At 46.8% G+C, this 24,521-nt stretch overlaps 1 protein-coding gene across 1 annotated transcript in view; it reads right to left on the bottom strand.

The window, feature by feature from the left end:
- ANKFY1 (ankyrin repeat and FYVE domain containing 1) overlaps positions 1 to 21,440 on the bottom strand; it is a 53,729-nt gene extending 32,289 nt beyond the window's left edge. The window contains exons 1-4 of the mRNA XM_077746888.1: positions 21,284 to 21,440; positions 12,665 to 12,857; positions 8,009 to 8,127; positions 1,603 to 1,738 (exon numbers count right to left, since the gene is read on the bottom strand). Of these exons, the coding sequence (XP_077603014.1) occupies positions 1,603 to 1,738; positions 8,009 to 8,127; positions 12,665 to 12,857; positions 21,284 to 21,440 (605 nt within the window). The remainder of the gene's footprint in view (positions 1 to 1,602; positions 1,739 to 8,008; positions 8,128 to 12,664; positions 12,858 to 21,283) is intronic.
- Between the last annotated feature and the right edge of the window lie 3,081 nt (positions 21,441 to 24,521).

The raw sequence follows: 24,521 nt of genomic DNA, 5'->3' as shown, positions 1-24,521 counted from the left end.
CCACACAGGACCCCACGCCAGGGAATCTGGCAGCCCAGCTCTCAGCAAAGCCACTACAGACAACAACTTAATGCCTACATCCAACAATACAAAATTGAGCATCTAGTAATACTGATGGTTAAGAAGTCTAACCAGTCAATAAACAACAAATATTTTAATTAAAGAATCCATTACACAGATTACAATCATCTAAACTACTCCAACCCCAGGGCATTTCTATCAAAGCAATTTAATTTACAAGCAAGTTTGACAAGATCAATGGAAAAAAGCTCAGGAGATCTAGAAAAAAAGAGGATAGGAATCACATTCAATCTAATTAGAACCATCCCCAGGCCCCCTCGAAGGGCTCCAACACAGAACAAACGGAAGCGCCCCTCCCAAGGCCTCCACAGGCAAGCTGCTTCGCGGACCTAATGCCCTGTGTGCCTACAAATCTCAGCTCTGTTTGGGGGCATTTCAGGTACTGCAGTTAGACATTAAAACGCCCTCAAGCGGACTGCAGGCACGGAGGGTTAGGAGGACTAACCCTCTGGGCACCATGTGTGCGGGGCGGGCCCGGGGCACCAGCCCCGCCGGGCGGTGGACCTGCTGGTGGCCGGAGCCACGGCCTCACTCGCCCGGGAGAAAAGCCGCTGCTGAAGCACCAGGAGAGCCCAACGGATCACTGGGTGAGGGGAGGCCCTCCGGCAGCCAGGCTGACCACCAAGGGCCTCGTCCCCGACAGAAGCTGAAACTGAAGGGCATTTTGCCTGACATCCTTTGGGGTCACATTGTGTGTCCCGTGGCTACCAGGCCAACTTGGGAGAGCAGCGTAAACAACAGCAGAGCGTCTCCCTGGGGACCGGAGAGGCAGGGACAAACGAAGAACCGAGAACGTGAACTGAAACTCGTGTACTAACTCAGGCGCTGGTGCGTCTCTCTCTTTTTTCTAAACGTTTTTATTTGTTTTTGAGAGAGAGAGAGAGAAAGTACACACACAAGTGAGTAGGGGAGGGGCAAAAAGAGAGGGTGTCAGAGGGTCTGAAGCGGGCTCTGCGCTGACAATACAGAGAGCATGATCGGCGGCGCAAACTCACCAATCCTGAGACCGTGACTCGAGCCGAGGTTGGATGCTCAACCGCCTGAGCCACCCAGGTGCCCTAACTTAGGAGTTACTGTGTTTCTAACAAAAAGAATATGACCAAGAACTTCACCCAAAGTCCCATATTACCAAGCAGAATAACTGTCACAGGAAGTGGTACAGGAGGGAAAGCTGAGGATTTGGACACTATAACCTCTATGATACTCTTTATGTAACATACACATAATTATGTAATCTCAGGTAAACACACACACACACACACACACCACACACACACACACACACACACACACACACACAAAACAGTGAAAGAAAAGAGAATACCTAAAAGCTTTGGCACAATTTAGTTTACAAGAAACACAAAACAAGGGAGATAAAATCCTCTCCCCACTACTGCTTTCAAAAGAACACCCTGCAAAAGTTATTTACATCAGCAGAAGATGCGGTTTTCCCAGAGCTTGGCATAATTAAAGCTCAGCCACCACCATCGGAGGCGTGTGACTAGCTCTGCTGTGACTTGCCTCTCCCTGAGGAGATGTAGCTGAAAGCGATTGGCCAGCTTCATCAGCTCCGTGAGGAACACATCATCTTCTTGGAACTCCAGCTCGTCCGTGTAGACCCAGCGGAGCATGGTCCTGGTCACCTCGGGGTCAGCATCTGGTGAAGCATAGAGAGAGAGACTGAAAACACTTAGGCCTACTGGAAGGTCCCTAAAACTTCAGGCTGATGAAGCAAATTCTGGTGCCCTCCCCACAAGCGAACATCATGCTGCCATTGAAAATGGCAACAAAGCATCCTGGGCAGTATCTGACTGCAGGAAAACGCTGTTTGGCAAAGAGAAGGAGACGTGAACCACTAAAGATGTAATAAGTCAAATAAATTGGGGGAAAATATTTTAAACATATCACAAAGAGTTTACATTCTAATAAAGATCTTACAAATGAACATGAAAAGATGGGGGCGCCCGGGTGGCTCAGTCGGCTGAGTGTCCGACTCTTGATTTCGGCTCAGGTCATGATCTCATGATCTCATGTTTCGTGGGATCGAGCCCCAGTGCAGAGCCTGCTTGGGGATTGATTATCTTTCTACCTCTCTCTCTGTCTCTGTCACCCACTCCTCTCTTAAAATAAATACATAAACTTAAAAAAAGAAAACATGAAAGGATGGACAATCAATGGTAAAGTGGGCAATGGCTAGAAATGGTACTTCACAAAGTTATATAAAAATGTTCACTAAACCTTACCAGTAACTACAAACCCAGATTTAAACTAGAATACATTTTTTTGTCTCTCAGCAAGCAATGATTCTTAAAAATGTGTAAACGGTTACACAGAAATTATACATTTAGATTAGGATAATCTTAAAAACTGAGCAAATACAGAGAAGTATATGCAAAAAGACAGTCAACACAGTATTATTTTTAATAGCAAAGAACTGGAAAAAAAATCTTAAGAGTCCTACCCTGGAAAGTTAATAATTGTAGTATTAATACTCACACTGGAAGATTTTGCATCAATTAAAATTACTTACATCTATATTCAACCTAAAAAGGTATTCACTATACTGGTTTAAAAAAAGCTAAAAATACATGTATTAAATAAAATCTCATTTTTTGCGATATATTTGTGTGTCTGTGTGGGAGTATGTACGTACCCCCACACATACACACGCAGCTTTGTGTCTCTCCCATTCAAGTACTAGCCAGGTCCAACCCTGCTCAGCCTGTAAGATCAAGACTGAGGATGTACAGGGTAGTAAGGCCACAGACAGACTGTCTCCCAACCTATTTTTTTAGAGTAATCTCTACCCCCAAAGTGGGGCTTGAACTCACAAGTCCAAGATGAAGACTCACACGCTCCACTGACTGAGGCAGCCAGGTGCCCCTGTCTGTCTATCTACTGAGACACTGGAAGGGCACTAAAATAACCTTAGGAGAACCTGTAACTAATTTTTCTTTGAGACAATTTTTTATTTCCCTGATTTTTTAAAAAAATGTTTTATTTCCGAGAGAGTGAGAAAAAAAGCATGAGCAGGAGAGGGTCAGAGAGAGAGGGAGACACAGACTCCAAAGACAGGCTCCGGGCTCTGAGTTGTCAGCACAGAGCTCGACACGGGGCTGGAACCCACGAACCATTAGACCTGAGCCAAAGTCGGACGCCCAACCGACTGGGCCACCCTGGTGCCCCTATTTCCCTGATCTTCAATGAATGTGCATTACTTGTATAATTTTTTAAGTTAAAATAAAAGACTCTACAAGAAACTTGGGGAAATTCTTGGGGTGAAAACTGTAGTATAAAGTATCTAAAATTATAATTTCAACTAGAGGCAAGTCTTGATTAGTCAGATTAAGGGTGGTGGTGAACAGAGGATCAATTCATGGTCTAAACCAGGGGTTCCTCAAAGTGTGGTCCTCAGCTAGCAGAATCAGCGTCACCTGTGAACTCGCTGGAAGCTCCTGGGCCCACCCTGGACCGACGGAACCGGACACCCTCGGGTGGGGCCAGCATCTGTGTTTTAACACGTTCTCCGTGTGATTCTGACGCTTGCTAAGGTTTAAGGAATCAGACTCCATTCCTGATTGCCTAGGACAGTCATAACAAGAGCCAGGAACCTCTTATTAACTTAGTGATTAGGCAACAACTGATTAGCACTTATTAACCCCTCCTTTTCCAAATATAGGAGAAGAGGGCTGAAGGGAGTAATGCTGAACGGAACTGGAGGCTCCTGATTTATTTGCTCCACATTAATTTACCCATCATTCCGTAAAACAGCCAGATATTAAAAGGGGAAAAAAAAGGCATAATGAAAATTGTGGGGCGTCTGGGTGGCTCAGCTGGTTAAGGAGCCAACTCTTGATCTCAGCTCATGTCATGATCTCGCAGTTCGTGGGATCAAGCCCCACATCAGGCTCTGCACTGACAGCATGGAACCTGCTTGGGATTCTCTCCCTCTCCCTCCGTTCCCCCTCTGCTCACACATGCTCTCATTCTCTCGCTTTCTCCCTAAAAATAAACAAACATTAAAAAAAAAAAAAAAAGAATTGGGGCACNGCTCACGCTGTCTCTCTCCCTCTCTCTCAGAAATAAATAAAATATTTTTTAAAAAAATTTTAAAAAGAATTTAAAATGAAAAACAATTGAAAGAAAATACATGCTGGGCACCAGGCTGGTTCAGTCTGTGGAATGCATGACTCATGATCACAGGGCTGTAGGATCAAGCTCTGTGCACCTGGGTAGTTCAGTCTGTTAAAGTGTCTGACTTTGGCTCGGGTCNCTTGTGTTCTGTCTCTCTCTCAAAAAGAAATAAATATTTTTTTAAAAATGCCAAAATCCTAATTGTGATTATGTTAGTTTATTTCTTCTTTTCTCTCTTACCTGGTAAAGGAATAACAGCACTTTTAAAATGTTTTGAGAGAAAGAAAACATTTTTAAATCACATGAAAATCTAATTGGATTTACTTATTCTACTTGAAAAAAATCCTTCAACTGCGTCTTAAGGTATTCAAAGTAGATCTCGAAGTAGCATCATAGGCTGGCTTTGTAAACGGGGCCTAGCAGGTGAGCGGTCTCTTCATGGAAAGATACGCAGCCACCAGATCTGCAGAGACGGCCAGCCAGCTGGGCCCGCACACCCACTGTCCTCACACGGCCTGACTGCACACCACAGCTCAGCCCACTGACCAGAGCCCAGCCGCAGCCTCAAACATCTTCCATGTGGTAATCCGATTCTGCTTTAAAATTTGGCTGGTTGCGTTTAATAACCCTCCCTCAACTGTCCAAACCAATAAACTTGACAGTTGATGAACCAAAACCTAAATAATTTCCTTAAGACCCACGATCAGCAGGGATTTCCTGGGAGCGCTCAAAATCTCACAGGAAGTCACGGTCAGGTGGCCTCCAAGCGTTCCCACCCTGCCCTGACCCTTCCCTCCAAAATACACCGAGAGTCGATCCACGCGGAGACTCGGACCGAGCCGCCAGGGCACAAGCGGGCAGAGCGCACTGCGGCAGGGGCAGGGCGGAGCTGCTGCGCACTTTCAGAGCATCGTGCGGCCTGCGGCCTCCAGTCTGTCCGCAGGCGGCCGGGCGAGTGAGGCGAGCCCCACTGCAGGAGACGCAGAGGAGCCCGTTCCGCGAAGGGACAGCAGTGGCCTCCGCGTCCGCACAGACACCCTGCTGCTCGAGGCAGGCCCAGCGCACAGCTGCTAAAACTGTGACCGCGCGCGCGAAAAGAAAAATAACACCCAAACTTCTGACTTCACGGCAGTCCAGGCGCAGGGCCGCACTCTGGAGAGAACCTGAGATTTTCTATGTGGCCCTGTTTTTTTTGATTTGGTTTTAAATAAATGTTTTATAAGATATTTGCAAAGAATGGGAATAAACTTATCAGTAGGCAATTAGTCATTAAATGAAGCATATTGAGGGAATAAATTTCATTACTTAAATCTTGTATTTGTAAAAAACTGGGGCTCCAGGGTGGCTCAGTCCATTACAGGGCAGACTCCTGATTTCGGCTCAGGTCATGAGCTCACAGATGGTGAGTTTGACCCCCGCAGCAGACTCTGTGCTGACAGCACGGAGACCCTCAGGATTCTCTGTCTCCCTCCCTCTGCGCCTTTCCCCCTCCCCCACAGACACCCATGCTCCCTCCCTCTCTCCCTCCCCCCAACACACTGACACCCAAGCTCTCTCCATCTCTCTCTCCCTCTCTGCTCCTCCCCGGCTCCCACACGTGTTCTCTCCATCTCTCAAAACAGACTTTAAAAAAAATGTGAAAGGGTTTTGGATATCTTCTATGACACTAACTGAACTGTCTTCATGTTTCCAACTATTTTTTCTTCATTTACTTTACCCAAGTTTTTGATTCATAAAACTAGAAAACTGAGAGAGTACATCTTGTATCAGTAATAGCATCTTCTTTAGTCATTTTAACAATACACCCTTAACTATAATTCTTGGAAACAAACTCCAAACCATACTTGTAAATAATCCCCATCTCAAAAAGGAGTAAAAGGGTAGGCGTCCCAGTCCCGTCATGGCAGGGTGACCACCGTCCTATGTTAACTGATGAGGCTAAACACTCTAGACAGAGCACCAGAAACCTGTGCTACCTGAGGATTCTGAAAAGTACAGAAAATTGTGCAGTTGTAGAGGGAGGCCAAACGTGAAGAGGCAACAGCACTGGACGAGTGTCCCCATTTCTTTTCCTATGGCTTTGCCCTGAGGACGACCCCAGTCAGGGATCAACACTGGAGCATGTGGACGCCTAACCCTCTAATACAAACTCCCTCCCTCTGGCCAGATGCACCCGGAAAGGGGGGCCGGGGGGGGCGGAAAGAGTAGGGAGGTCTCCTGATTGCGTGTACGAACGCACCCGGGCCTCGGGCTCCCCTCAGCTGCTCGTGCGTGAACGGCCCGGCCCAGCCCAGCTTCAAGAACTGAAGTGAGATTCAAGCCACTAGCCACAAAAGGTGGAACAACTTTCACTGTGAAGCTAAGGAGAGCCAGTACTTTCCAGAGGATGATATAGGACCCAGAGCCTATAAAGCACAATCACAATGTCCAGGATACAATCCAAAATCAATTGATAAAGAAAAAAAAAAAAATCAAGAAACTATGACCACGTCTCAAGGTCTAACCCCAAGATGACCCAGACACTGAATTTATCAAAGACATGAAAGTATCTGGTATAACTATGCTCCAGAAGTGGTGACTCACGTGCCAGCCACCTCGGACACCTTCCTTGTCAGCCCACGCTGTCTTCTAAACCTCAGACATAAAGCAACCACAGCACTGTGCGCACTGCCCTGGCCTGAAACGGTCCATATCCGCGGGGCCAGGACTCTGTTACAACGATCTGTTTTTCTGGAAGTGCTGGGAAAACAGTGCCTTCTGAACTGGCAAACAAAGACAAAATTCAGCAGAATTTCCACATGGCCTATCACTATTACAAGTAACTCATCGTCTTCCTGCCTGGGTATCTCCTTAACATGTGTTATAATTCTCATGATTATTAATAAGAGACTTAAATGCAAAATTTGTTTTGTTTTGTTTTAAAAAGCATTTAGGTAAGTACTAAATGAAAATGCAATTCTGAAATAAACTTTTGAAAATGATTTTTTTAAAGTCTACCTGCCACCTACACATACCAAAGTTCTACCTAATGTTCACAACACAATGTGGAATAAAGCAATGAAGTCAAACGTTAAAAAGGTCAGTGCACCTATTCAAATTTTGAAGCCTGATGGTCACCCTTCAATGTTAGAGAAGGATAACCCCTGTTTTCTGGAGTAACTCTTAATTCTGAGTGTAGCTCCTGTACACCAGGAAAAGCACTTGGCAACTACGATTAAATTTTAAGCAAGTGAACACCAGGACTTTTTCTAGAAGGAAAAATTTTTTTCTACACATGCTCCCATATTTATATTGTATGAAAAGAATTTCTGGATATTTATATTTTATAAATTATAAGAATATTGTAGATACTCAAATATTTACAATTTATTAGTCAGGTGTTAAACAAAAGTGTTTAAGTTCAACCCACTGATTCACTATTTAACTAGTTCATGGTCACCATCGATTGATAAGGAAAGTTTTCCACTTTCAGGGTGCCTGGGTGGCTCAGTCAGTTGAGTATTCAACTCTTGATCTCAGCTCAGATCATGATCTCACGGTTCAGGAGATCGAGCCCCACATCAGGATCTATGCTGACAGTGCAGAGCCTGCTTAAGATTCTCCCTCTGCTTTTCTCTCTCAAAATAAAAAAAGAAACATGAAAAAAAAAATTTTTTTTAATTATGAAACGCTGTAGTTAAAAAAAAAGTTTTCCACTTTCATTGAACCACTAATACCTCAGAACGACACACGTCAGCTTCTGCCTAGAGCTCTGGTGCTGGTGGTTGTAAGGCTCATCCGGTCAGAGGCTCACCTGAGAGGTCCAGCTCGTCAGTGGAAGACAAAGTGGCCAGACTCCAGCTGTCGCTGCGGGCCGCCAGGACAAACTTGTGAGCGCTGATGTGCTTGCCCCCAACCTTTATCTTCAGATCGCTGATGAAGAAAAATATCCACAGAAATAACAAGAAAAATGTCTTCATAATTACATATAGCTGGGATTCACAAATGATAAATATATGAGTATTGATTGATCAACACGTATCTGCAAACAGAATCACAGCAAGGTTATTTCTCTGGGTTAGCACTAAATTCTACACTTGATCTTAACCAAAAGGCTGAGAAGCGATTGCTACCACTGATTTCTAATGGGTCATGCTTACAACGTGTTGCTAGACACGTTTTGTATTTCTAAATTCTAGCTTCAGTTAACATGGATGTTGTGCTTCTAGGACATTCCCTAATGCGATTCTTAGGGCAGTGAACCTATCAGTTAAACAGGATGATTAATATTCAGTAAACGTAGAAGAGGTTTCACGCAGACCAGATCAAGACAGGGCACCAGGGAGAGGCGGACAGAAAGCACGAAGACTGTGCAGCAGCTCTAAGAGCTGCACGCAGCGGGGGCTAGTGCAGCCTCAGGGTTCTGTGGCCAAACTACAAACTGGCTTTGACACAGCAGTCAAGAATATGAAGCCCAATCTCTACTTTCCTGTCCTCAAGAGAAACATTCATAGCTATTATTGGACATTTTTACTCAACCATTTATAAAGAAATGGGGTAGGAGTAATCTTTTCTCCAAACACATTCCCATATTTGTGACAAACCATTATATGAAACAAAGCTTTCCAAACAGGTGGCATGTGTGACTCTGAAATGTCAACTGCGCGGGAGGAGGGCGTCTGGCCATCTAACAAAACCCTGAGGATGACCCACTGGGCTAACACAAGCACGTGCCATATGGTTTCATTCCCAGCAATCTGTATTTACACGCTCTTTTACTTTCATACTCCTCTCCAAAAATGTGTTAGGTTGGAAACCTTTACGAGATAAAAACAAAAATTATTACATTAAGAAAAAAAAAAAACCTAAGGGTGGCTCAGTCACTTGAGCGTCTGACTGCGGATTTCCGCTCAGGTCATGATTTCACAGTTCCTGAGATGGAGCCCTGAGCAGGCTCTGTGCTCAGAGTGGAGCCTGCTTAGGACTCTCTCTCCTCCCTCCACTGCCTGCACACATTCTCTCAAAATAAATAAATAAACATTAAAAAAAAAAAAAGAGTGACAAGACTCCTTAATAAGGAATGAAAAGTCTTTAAAAAAAATAAAATGAAATAAAATAACACAGACACAGTTTCCTCCATGAACACATGCCTACAACACACTTTACAGTGATGGAAGCATATCAGCAATTGTAGTTGTGCTAAGATCAAGTTGCAACCAATCACATTAGATCGAAGAACAGGATACTCAGTATTTCAAATTATTACAAACTAGTGTAGCACCAAACATTATTAATCAATCAATAAAAAAAGAAATGGAATTGATATTTTATTTGAAATAGAACAAATATGGGGCAGCTGGGTGGCTTAGTCGGTTGAGTGTCCGACTTTAGTTCAGGTTGTGATCTCATGGTTCGTCAGTTCAAGCCCCGTGTCGGACTCTGTGCTGACAGCTGAGGAGTCCACTTCAGGTCCTCTGTCCCTCTCTCTGTCCCTCCCCGGCTAGCGTTCGCTCGCGCTCTCTCTCTCTCTCTCAAAAATATACATTTAAGAAGTATTTTCTTNGGTGGGGGGGGAAGGGAGGGAGGGAGAGGGGAAGGAGCAGAGAGAGAGGGAGCCACGGAATCTGAAGCAGTTCCAGGCTCTGAGCTGTCAGCACAGAGCCCGACGCGGGGCTCGAACTCACTGACCTTGAGATCATGACCTGAGTTGCAGTCGGACACTTAACCGACTGAGTCACCCAGGTGCCCCTAAAATATATTTTCAAATAGAACAAATCATATCCTATGATAAAATTTCTAAAATTCAATGAAACCATGAAGCAGTTTACAAAGCACAAATAATTTTTAAGCTCTAAATTTATGTATAAAGTATTAAATTCTATTAAACGAAGACTCACTGTTTCCTGTTTTAGCCATACATGGACTTTTAGCCACAAAATTATAAGTTCTATATATTCTGAAATCTATATATTCATGAATATCAGGTCAAACTGTTTTTCTCTTTTCTAGTCTAACATATCAAAGGGAAATACAGATAAGGCTTTCACCAATAATTTCTAATAATAACAAGTTCTAAAAATGCAATTTAAAAATGGAAGATGGTAAGTTTCTGAGCACTCTATGCAGAAACAATTAGGAGGCTACTAATTTTTTTAAATTTCCATTCTAATCAAAGAGCATTTCCCTGTAAAATATGAATGCTGTTACTAGAGAAGAGGTATAAAGAGCTTCTTGCTAGAGTTTTTCAAATGCATTAACAGAAACAACTGTAAGCGTGATCACTAAAAGAAGGATGTAGTAAATAAGTAAATATAACCACTTTTAATGATCTTAAGAGATAAAAGCCTTTTCCTGAACTTAAGTAAAAATAAATGTGTACCAAGTTCTTCCACATTTCTCAACTTAAAAACTTTTTAACATCTACTCTTTAATTACTCCAGTCACTGAGATGCACATAAAAATACTATTTAAGTGGGGGAAGGGGCACGCCTGGGTGGCTTAGCCGGTCAAGCGTCTGACTCTTGATCTCAGCTCAGGCAGGGTCATGAGTTCAAGCCCTGCACTGGGCTCCATGCTGGGTGTGAAACCTACTTTAAATACATATATATTTAAATACTTCAATAAAATGTATGTTTATAGGACAAATTTTTGTGGGGTTTTTTTTTTTTTTTGTAGGGGGTTTTTTCTTCTTATTTTGGTAAAAGAGCATCTGCTTTAGAAACTGATTTTCCGATTTTAGGTACTCCATCTGAAAAGCTCAAGTTCTCTCTGAAAGCTCTGCTCCCCATCTGGTATCTGACCTGTGGTAGGTAAGCCCGGGAGAGGCCCCCAGGAGCCTTGACGGGGCTCATTCTCATGTCTCCCAGGGGGGCGGCGGCGGGATGGGATGGTGGACGCACTCGGTGCGTAAGTAAGAGAGAAAGTGAGTGACGGGAGCTGTGAGGGAAGAGCCTCGGGCAGGGGAGGCGCACCAGCAGCAGGGTAGGTCAGGCTCTCCTGTGCCACCAGAAACACAGTTTTGACTTGTCCATGGGAAAAAGAGGGAGAAAAGGAGGCCACGAATGAATGATATTTTTACAAGCAGCAACATCCATTCAATTTAAAGGGCTGTCCTTTACTCAGAGTGTATACTTCCTATCTTTTTGGTATGCAGGTTTTCTTTCTTTTATAAATGATTAAGATGAGGGACACCTGGGTGGCTCAGTCAGTTAAGTGTCCAACTTCGGCTCCAGGTCATGATCTTGTGGTTCGTGGGTTCGAGCCCCGAGTCGGGCTCTGTGCTGACAGCTCAGGGCCTGGAGCCTGTTTCAGATTCTGTGTCCCCCTCTCTCTCTGCCCCTCCCCCACTCATGCTCTGTCTCTCTGTCTCAAAAATAAACTATAAAAAAATTTATAAATGATTACGATGGAAGATAGCAATTCTGGATTTTGATCAGTTTTAAATGTCCTAACTTATTTTGGAATTTTCCTAAGTCTTCACTAAGTCCAGTTGCCAATTTCCTCAGGAGGCACACCCTCCCTCCGGCACACATTCGCGCCCTCGTCTCCTCTCCGTTCCGCCGCCACCACCCCATCCCATCTTCATCTCTGCTCTGCACTCTGCACAACATTCCCACCACACCCCTGCACTCTCCCCTGCACAATTCTCTTTACATGACGTTACCAGGCTGGTCTTCCTGAAACCCCACCTTGACTCTGAAGGTCCAAGCACTCTGTTCCTCACTCCCTAGAGGTTCAAGTCTGTATTTCCCACCTTGGCCCCCAGTGCAAGCACCCACCTTCCCCACCGCCTGACACATGACATCCACCCCAAGATGGCCCCTCCTGTCCTCTAACTCGTGTGCATGTTGCCATGTCCCCGCCTGCTCTCAGCCTCCCCCCACCAGCAACATCACTGTTTTTATGTACTGAATCCTACCCAGCCTCTGGCATTTACCTCAAAACTCACTTCATAACAGCAGCTAACAAGTGAGCGCTTACTGTGTGCCAGAACCTGGTCTGAGTGCTTTAAAACATGTGCTCACTAATTTAACCCTTACAACAACACTACTGTAAGCAGCAATATGCCCATTTTACAGATTAGGAGCCCGAAGCAGGTCCAGACCACACAGCCAGTGGGTGGCCGGCTGAGCTTCTACCACAGGCTGTGCGGCTCCAGGCCCCCCTCAACCTACTTCCCTGCCCACTAGTTCCAAGACACCTTCTTTGATTGTCCCAAGAGAAAGTGACCTTTCCCCTCGGAATCTCTGGGCTTGTAAGCTGATTCCTGTCTGCATCGCAGTGCCGTGACTCCCACACCCTGTGCTGAAGATAAGGAGGAAATAAAAGAAACGAGAATCTTTCCCCAAAGACCTTACTTACATTCCAGGGACTGAAGGTTTGCTAGGATCCTGGTCAGAGAGACACAAACCTGGGAGGAAAGTGGGAGGGGAGCTACAGGGCGGCCCGGGGGCCCAGGGGAAGGGCTCACCTGTACTGCTCCTGGCCATACAGGCCGGCCACGATTGTCAGCAGGCGGCTGATGAAGGACTCACTGCTGCTTTCCTTGCTGGCCTGCGCGGCCAAGAGACTGCATCTCTTCTCCGTCTCTGCCAACTTCTTCTGCAGCTTCACGTACTCCTGTCGGAGAAGCATCAAGTGCTTCTCCAACTTGGCCACCTCCTCTGCAAGACAGAGGACACAGATTCCCGTTTACCGTGGCAGGTGCAGAGCAGGCCACAGTCAGGAATCTCTCCCCACAGACGGACGTAGCAAAGTGACAATTTCCTCGCGATGTTCCTTTAGGACCCAGAATGGCTTTGTTTATGGTGCCACTGTGTCCCCAGGCCAGAAAGACCCTCACGGTCCAGGGCTTTCTCTTTTCGGTTTCTCTAAAGATCAATATTCAATAAATGACAAAGAACAGATGCACGTACATAACAGGCACCTGCCCTACAAACTCTTTATCGCAAAGCCAGGGCTCGCAGGGAAGGACTGTCAACACCTAGGACACTTTTCCAAACCACTATAGTGAAAACAGATTTTTATGTCATGTGTCCTGTATACAAGCTTTTCGTGAGTTCTCTCGACAGGCCCCCGAGGGCGCACCATCACAAGCCACACTACACAGGTCACAGAGAGGGGCGCTGGGGCACAGAGAGTCTGAGCATTGGCCCGCGGTCCTGAGGCTGCTGACAGGTGGGGCTGGGATCAGAGGCCCACACGACCCGACACCCCCTCATCCGGGAACAAAGCGGGGCAGCCAGCAATGGTTCAGACGGAAGCAAGTCCCACTGCACTGAGTCAGGAAATTCAACAAATACTTCCCGAGTGTCTACCAGGTCCTAACGACCGCACAACGGGAGGCAAGTTCACGCATATCTTTCCTCAGAGCTTTTAGTTACTGGGGAAAGCAAACTTTTTAAAATCATAATGACGATGCTACCAAGCAAACACAGAACCACAACTCCAGGGAGCCCTGGGAGGAAAGAGCAGAGGTGTGAGAACCTGTAATAAATCCACTTGGGACACAGGGAAGACTTCTCCGAAGCACACGGTCAAGAAACCTCCCTCCTCCGTTCCCTGGCACTGGAGCCTCGAGGGGGTCGCAGCACGGGGCTAATCGGCGCCTCTATAAATCCAGGTCTCCGCNAGCAGGGTAATGAGAGAACGGAGCCTGTGCCAGCACCTCTGGCCACACCGGCAATGTCTCCCCCTCCCCGTGCTCCCTGGGACAGAGCATCCCCACCCTGTCCAAGTAGGATCCCTCCACGCGGACGAGGCTCCCAGCCCAGCACCGCGCTCAGATCCTCGCTTTAGCACCAACCTCCCTTCTCCGCAACTTCAAACCCTTTCCGCCGGCTCCATGGCTCCCTCTCCTCATGAAGCCGAGCAAGACTCCATTAAAACAGAGCGCTCCTTCCACAGCACATCCGACCACCTCCGCCCTTCCATCCCCAGCTTCCGCACACCGCTTCCTGCCCCCAGCGCCCCAGCCGGGCCCCCCGTCCCCACCATTCCCTGGCGCTCTTCTCACCAATGACCTAACTGCCAAATCCAATAGACACTTGCCATGAGCCTCGTCCTGGACCTGCCGCCCAGCCTGTGACACTCTTTTTCCCTTCTTTCAGCGACCGCAGCGCCACCCTCTCTCCAGTTCTGGTTCTCGGCCTTTCCCGTGCTCCTCCGCATCCCTCCCACGCTGATCACTGATGCTCACCAGGGATCTACCCCTGACCCTCCTCTCAGCTGTACGGCCTCCCAAGGCAGCTCCACCAGGTCAGGGTCTGCGGCTGATGCCACCTCTAAGTGCCAGGGATCCACAGACCCGTCCCCGTGGTTATTTCTTAGCTTCCTCTGTCCTTCTGCCTAAGAGACACTGCTCTCTAGTGGCCCAAAGGCACCTCAAGTTCACTATGCCCAGAACAAAACTTGAAGCAAATCTGCTCTGCCTTTGTATGGTCCCTATACTAATAATGACACCACTGTGTAGCCCACTATCTGAAGGAGAAATGCAGGAGGAATGTTAAATATCTCCCCCTCAGTCGGTTAAGCATCTGACTCTTGGTTTCGCTCAGGTCATGATATCACAGTTTGTGAGTTCAAGCGCCGCATCAGGCTCCAAGCTAAGTGAAGAGCCTGTGTGGGATTCTCTCTCCCCCTCTCTCTGCCCCTCCCTCAAAATAAATAAATAGACTTCTGAAAAATCAGATTTCCCACCAAATCATCCCTGGGAATCCTTCCTGTCTTCTATATCCCCATCCCCACTATGACCAGATTCAGGCCCTCCCTCGTCGTATCTGATCTCCACTGAGAACGGAGTCACAGCTGCGTCTCAGAGCCGCCTACCTCAGAGCCTGATACACAAAGGCTCACTGAGTATTTGATCAATTCATTGAACAAGTACAATCCAGTTTTATAAAAGAGGATTCTTTTCCTCTCCTCAACTTCATCTCTTCCCCACCTGCTACCCAAAAGCTAATTCTTTATAAACATGGAGACAATTAAAAACTGGTTCAAAAACACAAAAAGGCACTGAAACTGAACATATTTTATCATTCCAAATTTATTATAAATATTCACATGTATGAAGAGTAAAAAGACAGTACAAAAAAAGAGCAGATCTCACAGAGACGCGGGATTACCGCACTCCTCTGCACATTTCAGGTATTCTAGAACAAACACGCTCTGCCTTCATAATTAGAACAAATGTTTTCAGAGAAATCTGTACAAGTATTAATGGACTATCTTCTTCATATACATAGTAGGAAACATTTTCTTCTCTCCCAGAGGTTCCACATTAAATAACGGCCTGGAGTCACATGGGTGTGAGTCTCAGGTGTAATCACTATTCCTTGGGCGACAACGCACAACTTACAAGATGAAAATATGCTTCTAGCTGCCAAACTGCTCACTGCGTTCGTGAGCTACGTACCAGATGAGCATTCCTATAAATAACACTTTCCCCCAGAATACTACAATTATTTGGCCTACATGCATTTACATAAAATACTGCTTTAAAAACCACTGGCTAAAGGAAAGCAGTATTTATAAACGATCCTATTACAATACTGAAATCATCTCAGCAAGCAGCGTTTACAGGTACACAAAAGCCCCGAGGCAGGAGTCTGTTTTATGCTTTTATTTGGTGCAACAAATTTACAGTCCCTGATTTTGAAGAGTCTTCCAGGGTGATTTAGACTAAACAAACCAAGAATTGTAATTATTTACCTCAAAGGGGGAAGTATTTAGCACAAATAAGGTAATAAATTTCATCTAAGGCACAAAATTTATGCTTTTTTTTTCCTGCAGAGAAGGAAACAGAAAAACTGGCACTGAATTTCCAGGTGTGGAAAGACAAAGTGTAAAGGGATGTACAATCAAGTCACGGCAAATTCCATTTAAACACTGTGACCAGCGGTAGCAACACGGCTCTACGGCGTCAGAGGCCACACCGTGGCTGCCGCTGCAGGAACGGCGAGGGCCTCCGGGGTGCTGGTAACATCCTCATTTGCTTGTTTAACTTAGTAGTTAAGTGCACATTTGATTTTGGCAATTCACCGAGTTCTACACTTGTGTTTGCTCTTTTCCACATGTATCTTATGCTTCATTTAAAAGTAAAACCAAATTGGTACATGCCTGTAGTGGGTTCCAGAGTCAAACTGACAGGGGTCCAAATGGTTTCAGTAACTTGCCATGGGCGGTGGGCAAGTTCATCACTCTGAGCTTCGGGCTCTCCGTACCCAGGGGCGGGACTAAATCACAAGGCAGGTGGCTGGCACGAGCATCAGCTGCCAGCATGTCCCCACTCACCCCACAATCACACAATTACTAGATAAACAGTGTGAAATATTATAACAGTTTACACAATGTATTTTGAATCATGAAAAGCAGAAAGGAATCCAAATCTTTTACCGACCTGGGAACTAAAACGGACCAATGAAAGTCGTGGCAAAGCCAAAGCCCACCACGAGAAGCGTGAAGTGATGAAGGGAAAACCAGAGGAGCCAGCACTGGGAAATACGCAACGAGCTCCTTTAAACACTGTGTCCCCTCAGCAAATCTGCACTGACAGTTCCCACGTCAAAACGCAAAGCCTAACATGCTTTAGAAAGCGTCACTACTGGGGGCGCCTGGGTGGCTCAGTCAGTTGAGCATCCAACTCTCGGTTTCGGCTCAGGTCATGATCTCGTAATTCGTGAGTTCAGGTCCCACATTAGGCTCTGTGCTGACAGTGCGGAGCCTGCTTGGGATTCATCCTCATTCTCTCTCTCTCTCTCTGCCCCTGCTGTGCTGTGCTCTGTATGTGTCTGTGTGTCTCAAAATAAATAAATAAACTTTTTAAAAAAAAGCATCACTATTATTCATTTGGAAGAGGTCCAAGTCAGGCTGTGCTTTAAACAAAATTCTCAGAAGGCACCTCCTGACATATGACAGTAATATGAAGTCAGTCGGGGTCTACAAGGGACCAACCTAGAAATGGCAGCAGACGCACTGCCCTTTAGAGATAAACATGCAAGAGCAGAAAGTGGCCTGGGGAGCAGGACTATGGGGCAGAATTTTTTAATGTTTACTTATTTTTGAGAGAGAGACAACACACATGGCGGGGGGGGAGGAGGGGTGCAGAGACCGAGAATCCCAAGCAGGCTCTCTGCTGTCAGAGCAGAGCCCGACTCAGGGTCAAATCCATCCGAAATCAAGAGATGACACCTGAAAGACTTAGCCACCCACGCACCCCAGCATTCATTTTTTGTTATAAACCTTGTAACATCTGAATTTTAAATTCATGTGCGCTTATAAAACAAAATGTATTGTTTTATGCACATTTTAAGGATTAGGCATACCTAATACCCGAGTATAAAGGTTTTCATAGTCACAGAACTTTCTGATGGAAGGAGCCTTAAGACCACTTTCACTTCAGCTCCCACACGATGCACGTGAGGGGCAGAAGCAGCAAAGCCACCACCAGAAGCCCACCCACCTCCTGCTCCCAGGCTCTGCCTGATGACATTGTCCCAGGCTGTCTGAATGAAGACCGAGCTCGAACTATTCAGGAGATGGGGGGAGGGGGGCAGGGGAAAGTGTCCTTCTAACGTGCCCCCTACGGGGATGACCGCCCTGGAGAAATAGCCAAGCACCCAGCACACACAGACTGCTCTCGGGATACTCCTGGTAAGATACCGGACCCACTGAACTGCACTCTTTTGATCGCTGACTGACCTGTTCAAGGGTCTTCACTCCGAAGAAGACAGGCGCGGAACGTGCGCGTCTCACGTGTTACAATGCACGACGCGCCCAGGTAGCGCCAATGCCAAAGTGAAGACCGTCCTGGCCCAGGGCTTCTTCCGTGTTTTACAGGGTTACAGGGTGATGGAGAGTCTGCGCTCTGACTGGGGTACAAGCAATCGCGAAGCCAGACCCCCAGGCTTAAGCTAGAGCAAGGGAAGAAGTCCCAGAAAAGTGGTGTGTTACTTCAAACGTTACTTTAAGTAGACCTGCGGTATGCGTAGCGCACTGGGTCAGGAAACGCAAGGCAGAGGCTTCGGTCTTTTACTTTCTCGGCAGATTCTCCCCTGAAACCACTATCAGCCAACAGGCTTGCAGAGCAGACACGGTGCCTGGCTACGCGGTGCCCACCCCGGCTCCGCCGCCCGGGGAGGACGGCCAGAGGCTCCTTCATCCCGCTCACCTGCCCGAGAGACGGGGCTGCCTGGGGCTGTGGACCGCCGACTCTTCCTCCACAGAGCCCGTGACCCTGTCACCTCAGTCCCTGCCACACAGCATCCTAGCCAACGTAAGCATCTGCTCCTCAAGAGCTCCAACCTTTCCAGACTATGGCACGGAAATAACCGTGTGTTTCCGTTTCCCTGAACTAGCAACCTGCAAGTATCTCTGAAGCACCTACTACGTGCTTAGCACTATAGCAGATCAGGAAACGCCTCTTGGAGAGTTCTGGAAAGGCAATCTCACTCGCATCTCTTCCAGACAATGCAGCACCGACATAGGACTTAGGAGGGACTCCGACAGGAGGTAAAAACTGATCAGTCACAAAGACTCCAGACACTGTGGGGGGGGTCATGAGGACATCTGTCTTCAAGAGTAGAAAGGTGCTGGTGCCTTTATCTACGGCCCAGATGAAGGGGTCACAAGAGCTCCGTTTCAATCATCCTCTCCAGGAATCCCTGGAAACTCCTTGGGTATCAGTTATCCACACACAGCCCCCCACAATCTACAGCAACAGCCCTAATCTCTCTCCAGAATCGCTGACGCAGGGGCACCTGGAGGGCTCAGTCGGTTGGGCGCGCAACTTCAGCTCAGGTCTTAATCTTGGGGTTCATGAGTTCGAGGCCCGCGTGTGGCTCGCTGCTGTCAACCTGCCGACACAGAGCCCACTTCAGATCCTCTGTCCCCTCCCCTACTTCCACTCCCCCAAAAATAAATAAATGATTTAGAAAAAAAAACCTGCTGATACAAAATCCTGGCTGCCTGGACACTTACACAAGACACACAGCAGAGAAGAGGCAAGATAAAAGAAGGGCTACGGGGGATTTAGGGCTCTTCTTTGCAAACTCACAGATGCTCCCCTGCCCAGAATCTTCTGCAGGGACGCCACACACAAGCACACCTATCAGTGGTATTGCAATCAGCACACCACGGCCTAGTAACGCCCAAAACAGTCATTCCGTGGGAATACTGTCTGCCTGCACACAATGCAAATGTGTCCCTGGAGTGTCATCAAGCCGTGACGGTTCTTACAGGAAAAGGCGTAAGATCAGCACTCTGAGCAGAGACGAAGGGAGCACAGTGCGGTGGTGAGGGCTCAGGTTCTGGGGCAGGGCTAACTGGCCCCACACTTTCTACTTGGGACGCCTTAGCCAAGGCCTCCTTCTTACCTGTACGTACGTGGTGACCATTATAACGACCTCGGGAGAGCCCACCCTGCAACATGTGGTCAGCAAGTTTTGCTGCTGTTATGACCCTAGGAAGGCACCAGAGCACAGCCCTCCCGAGCAGACACGACTGCACCGCAGCCCCAGCCTGCCTTCCCCTAGCCGTGGGGCCTTGGCAGTTACTCCTCTCTGCACTTGGGTTTTCTTGGTCAAAAGCAGAATAATAATAGTGCCTCGGAGCTTTGCCAAGGAGGAATTAAGTCACGCTGAATCATTTAGAGCGGTGTCTGGTTGAAAGGTTTACTATCTACTTCTTACTCATCAAGTGGCTGGTTTCAGGAGAAGATCCCTCCTTCTCTTCCTCCAACTTTCCTTTCAAAAACTAAGCCTGGAAATGTACATAACATAAAATGGTTTCACCAACAGAGCTATACTAAGTACCAGTGAAGACTGTCAGCAGCCTGCATTATAATTCTACATTTCTGTCCAGAAAATAAACACCCATCTGCTCTGTACAGTGTGAGGTCAGGCATTTCAGTGAGCTGACAGTCCATCAGTCCTGACTTAATGAAAACTGCCTGAGACAAAAAAATCTGCATTCATGATGAGGAGACAAAAATACNTGAAAAGCCTAAAATACTTATATATAAATATAAATTTATGAATTATAAATATATATAATTAAAATGTAAATATAAAATTAAAGTATAAAACATATAATATATAGAAATAACTTATATATATATAAAATATGTATTTTTGTATATATATAAAAGCAGCAAGTCACGGGAGAGTCAGAAAAGAAAACAGCAACAGTCTGTAAAGACTCTTCCTTCTAAGTCAGGACTCGGCGGCCTCGGTGAAGGGCCAGACACTACCTGAGGCTCTGCTCTGCGTGGCGTGTGATCTCTGGGGCAATTCCTACACTCTGCTGCCGTATTACAAAAGCACAAATGAATAAGCCTGGCTACTGTCCCCCTAAATTTGCTTATGGACACTGAAAACTGAATTTCACCTAATTTTCACACGCCATGAGAGTCTTCTTTTGATTTTTTTCTTCAACCATTAAAAATATTGATGCATTCATTCATCCATTCATTCATTTTTAGTTCAAGAACGGTCCAAAAACCTGGCTCAGGGCAGATTTGGCAAACAGGCCATAGTTTACCAATCCCTGTTCTAGATGATTTTTTAAGAATTAGTGTATCAAAATGGTGCCCAGAGCCAAGTGAAAAGAGAAGAAAGCAGTAACCTGCCCCAGAGCCTAGAGGTCTAGGTCCTCTGACCCCCCCCCACCCCNAAAAGAAAAAGAAAAAAAAGCTCTTCCTCTGAGGCAAAGGGAAAAGAGTAAGAAAAGACTGATATTTATAGATTTTTCCTGGCCAATCCCCAAGTGCCTAATTTGGGCTGAATTTACAGAGTCCCTGAACAATCCCCACCCACCAGGCTGAAATACCAGTGTGACCCGCTGGGATAAAGAGCGTTTGGCTCTAAGTGACTCTGGGAGAAAAGCCCAGCTCCACGACGACAGCCCCCTTTCCATGACAGCACTCCCTGGAGGCTCACCTCCTAACCCTTACACACACACGCTCTCCTCACCCATCCCGAACACACTTTGCCACACTCTGGACGGAACACACCAATTTCGGAAGAGTCCGCCTGACGCACTGTTCCTCCCGTGCATCCCCTAATCTTCCAGAACGGGGCTTCTACCCACACACCGCTGCACGAAGCAGTCCTAGTCAGAGAGATGAAATCGCCCATTTCCAGGACCTTCACTTGCCCTTCCGGGCCCTCCACCTGCGGCCTGAGAGCTGGCTGCAGCGTCCCTCCCTCAATCCACCCGTTCTTCCTGGAACCGCTCTGCTGCAGCGCCATCCCCCGCGCCCCCGGCCTCGCCACCTTTCCCGCCTTCTGCTCCGACGACCTGCTCCCTCCGTAGGAAGCCGCCCCACCAGGTTCAGGCCCAGAACTAAACTTTCTCCAAGCTTTCCTTCCTGAAGGTCTCATGCACGCTCCTATTTCACTGTCACTCCTGGTAAATGGCTGCAAATACCTCCACAGCCCGGCTGGAAGACAGCCTACCGGTACTACGAACTCAAGCAGCCCAAAATCAAACTTAACATCTTCCTCAAATCAAACTCTTCTTCCTGCTTCCATTTCAACTGTTAACCAGATTTGGAAGTCTTGAGTTATCTACATATAAACTCTGATAATCCACTTATAATAGTACAATGAATATATAAACTACTTAGCGATAAATTTTTTAAAAAATACGCAAGACCTGCACACTGAAAACTATAAAACGTTGCTGACAGAAGGAACCCTACATACACAGAGAGCTGTGCTGCGCTCACAGAGCGAAGACTCAGTGTTGTTAAGGTATCAGTTCTCCCCAAACCGATCTACCACTCAACATCATCCCAATAAACATTTCAGCAGATCCTTTGGTAGAACATAATAAGAGGATTCTAAACCTTATATGGAAACACAAAGTACCCAGAATAGCCAACAAGTTGCAGGGGTTTGGGGGAGCTAAGAAAGGTGAGGCACTTCCATGACTTGACTTCACGACTCGCCACGCGCCTGCAGTGGCTGGGACAATACTGTATCAGCATCAGGACAGACATTCAGGGCAGCAGGCGGCCTGGACAGGTGGTCTGACAGCCACGCCACGGCACTCCAACGAGGGAACGAGGAGACCACGGACTGCCACAACCGAGCGCCTGCTCAGAACAAGTGAACTCCGACTCTTGCACCACACGACGCAGAAGTTAACTCACCTAAATGCAAGAGTTAAAACTATAAAACTTCTACACTAAAAAATAGAAAAATAGCATTAGTGACTTCAGATGAGGCACAGATTTCTTAAACCAGATAAAAAGAATTAATGATGCAAGAAAAAATAGATAAACTGGACTTTATAAAATTTTTAAAGTTGTTCCTCAAACACATAAGAAATGAACAGGCAAGCCACAGACACGGGGAAGATATCTGTGTAGCGTATTCCAACAAAGGACTTGTACTCAGACTATGAAGAACTCTTACAACTCACTATAATCAAACAACTCAATAAAAAAGGGCTACGACTTTGAACTCTTCACCTAGGAAGACAAATGAGTGGCAAATACACACATAAAATGATGTGCATCATTAGTTCTGAGAGAAATGCAAATAAAAACCACACTGACCTCCACTGCACACCCGCCGGGCGGCTACAGTGAAAGTGCTGGCAAGGACGCGGAGGGGGGGCGCACACGGCACAGCCGCTTCGCAACAGGTCTCGCGGTTTCTCAGAAAGTTAATCATACACTTGCCTCGTGACCCACGGTCCACTCCCAGGTAAGCACCCAAGAGAAATGCAAACACGTCCCTACAAACAGGGAAGAACTCAAATGCCCAGCTGGTGAACGGACACAAATGACAGTCTAGAAATATGACGGAATACTAAGCTTCCAAAAGAGACACAGAAGACCACACATGCGATGTCAAAAGCAACATGCTGAGTTCAACACTACGAGCTACGGAATTCCACGTGAAACTGGAGAAGACGCGAACCACAGTGACAGAAAGCAGACCGGTGGCTGCCAGAGGCCCAGGAATGGAATGGACTAGAGCCGTGCAAGGGAACTTTGTCAAGTTACAGAAACGTCCCACATCATGCTTACAGCGTGCTTACCCTACTGTAAACACCTGTCAACTGACAGGTCAAAACTGGGGAGTTTCACTGTTTGTCAACCGCGCCTCAATAAACCTAACCGCACACCCCCTCTGGGATGCGCCTGGACACCCTTCTCTTTCTGAACACCATCACGCCGGCGTTTCCTGGAGGCCTTTCGTCATTCTCACACGTAACTGTCATCCTTGTCATGGCTCCCACACGCTCTACTCCACACACACCGCCAGTGACTTTCCACCAAACAATTTCGGTCGGTTCCCCAGTGGCTACAACCGTACAAGCTTCCTTCTGTGGCATTCTGGCTCCTCTAAGAAGTTTCTGGAGGGTAGGACATGCCTTAGTTATCTCTGTATTCTACTCTGCAAAACTCTGCTGTTCACACTAATCCAGCAGTACTCTGAACTGTGTGGCATGGTCTCTGAGCTTTCAGAAACCACACACAAATGGAGACATTTTAGAAATCTTATGACTTAATAGATCAAATTACATGACACTGCCTGCTGTGGCAGGCTGAAAAATGCCCTCTTGTTTTTTTTTTTTTTAATATTTTTATTTATTTCTAGGAGAGAGAGAGACAGCGTGAGCAGGGGAGGGTCAGAGAGAGAGGGAGTCACAGACTCTGAAACAGGCTCCAGGCTGAGCTGGCAGTCAGCACAGAGCCCGACGTGGGGCTCGAACCCACNAACAGAAAAAAAAAAAAAAAGGGGGGGGTGGGGGAGGGGGAAGTAGGAGGTAGCATGCTCTGCAGATGTGACTAAATTGAGGAGTTTGAGACGGGTGATTACCCTGGATTACACAGGCAGGCCCTAAATGCAATTACACATATCATTATAAGAAGGAGCAGAGGCAGGGGGACCTGGGTGGCTCAGTGGGTTAAGTATCTAAGTCCTGATTTCAGCTCAGGTTCATGGGATCAAGTCCTGTGTTGACCTCTGCACTGATTGTGCAGAGCCTGCTTGGGATTCTCATTCTCTCTCTCTCTCTCTCTCTCTCTCTCTCTCTCTCTCTCTCCCCCTCTCCCCCCCCAGAATAAATTTAAAAATTAAAAAAAAAAAAAAGCAGAGGAAGCTTTGACACACAGAGGACAGGGAACAGTGAGACTTAAGGATGCCAGCCCTGAAGACTGGCGAGCGGAGGGATGGCGCAGCCGCTGGGGCAGGAAGAAGGAAGAGATGCTCTCCCAGAGGCAGAGCAGGAGCTGAGGGCTCTTTCCTTTCAGCCCAGGAATACTGATTTTAGACTTCTGCCCTCCAGGACCACGAGAGAATACATTTCTATTG

The sequence above is a fragment of the Crocuta crocuta genome, unplaced genomic scaffold, assembly GCF_008692635.1.
Source record: "Crocuta crocuta isolate KB4526 unplaced genomic scaffold, BGI_CrCroc_1.0 scaffold139, whole genome shotgun sequence".
In the NCBI taxonomy this organism is placed as follows: domain Eukaryota; kingdom Metazoa; phylum Chordata; class Mammalia; order Carnivora; family Hyaenidae; genus Crocuta; species Crocuta crocuta.
This window is presented reverse-complemented; position numbering and strand designations above follow the sequence as displayed.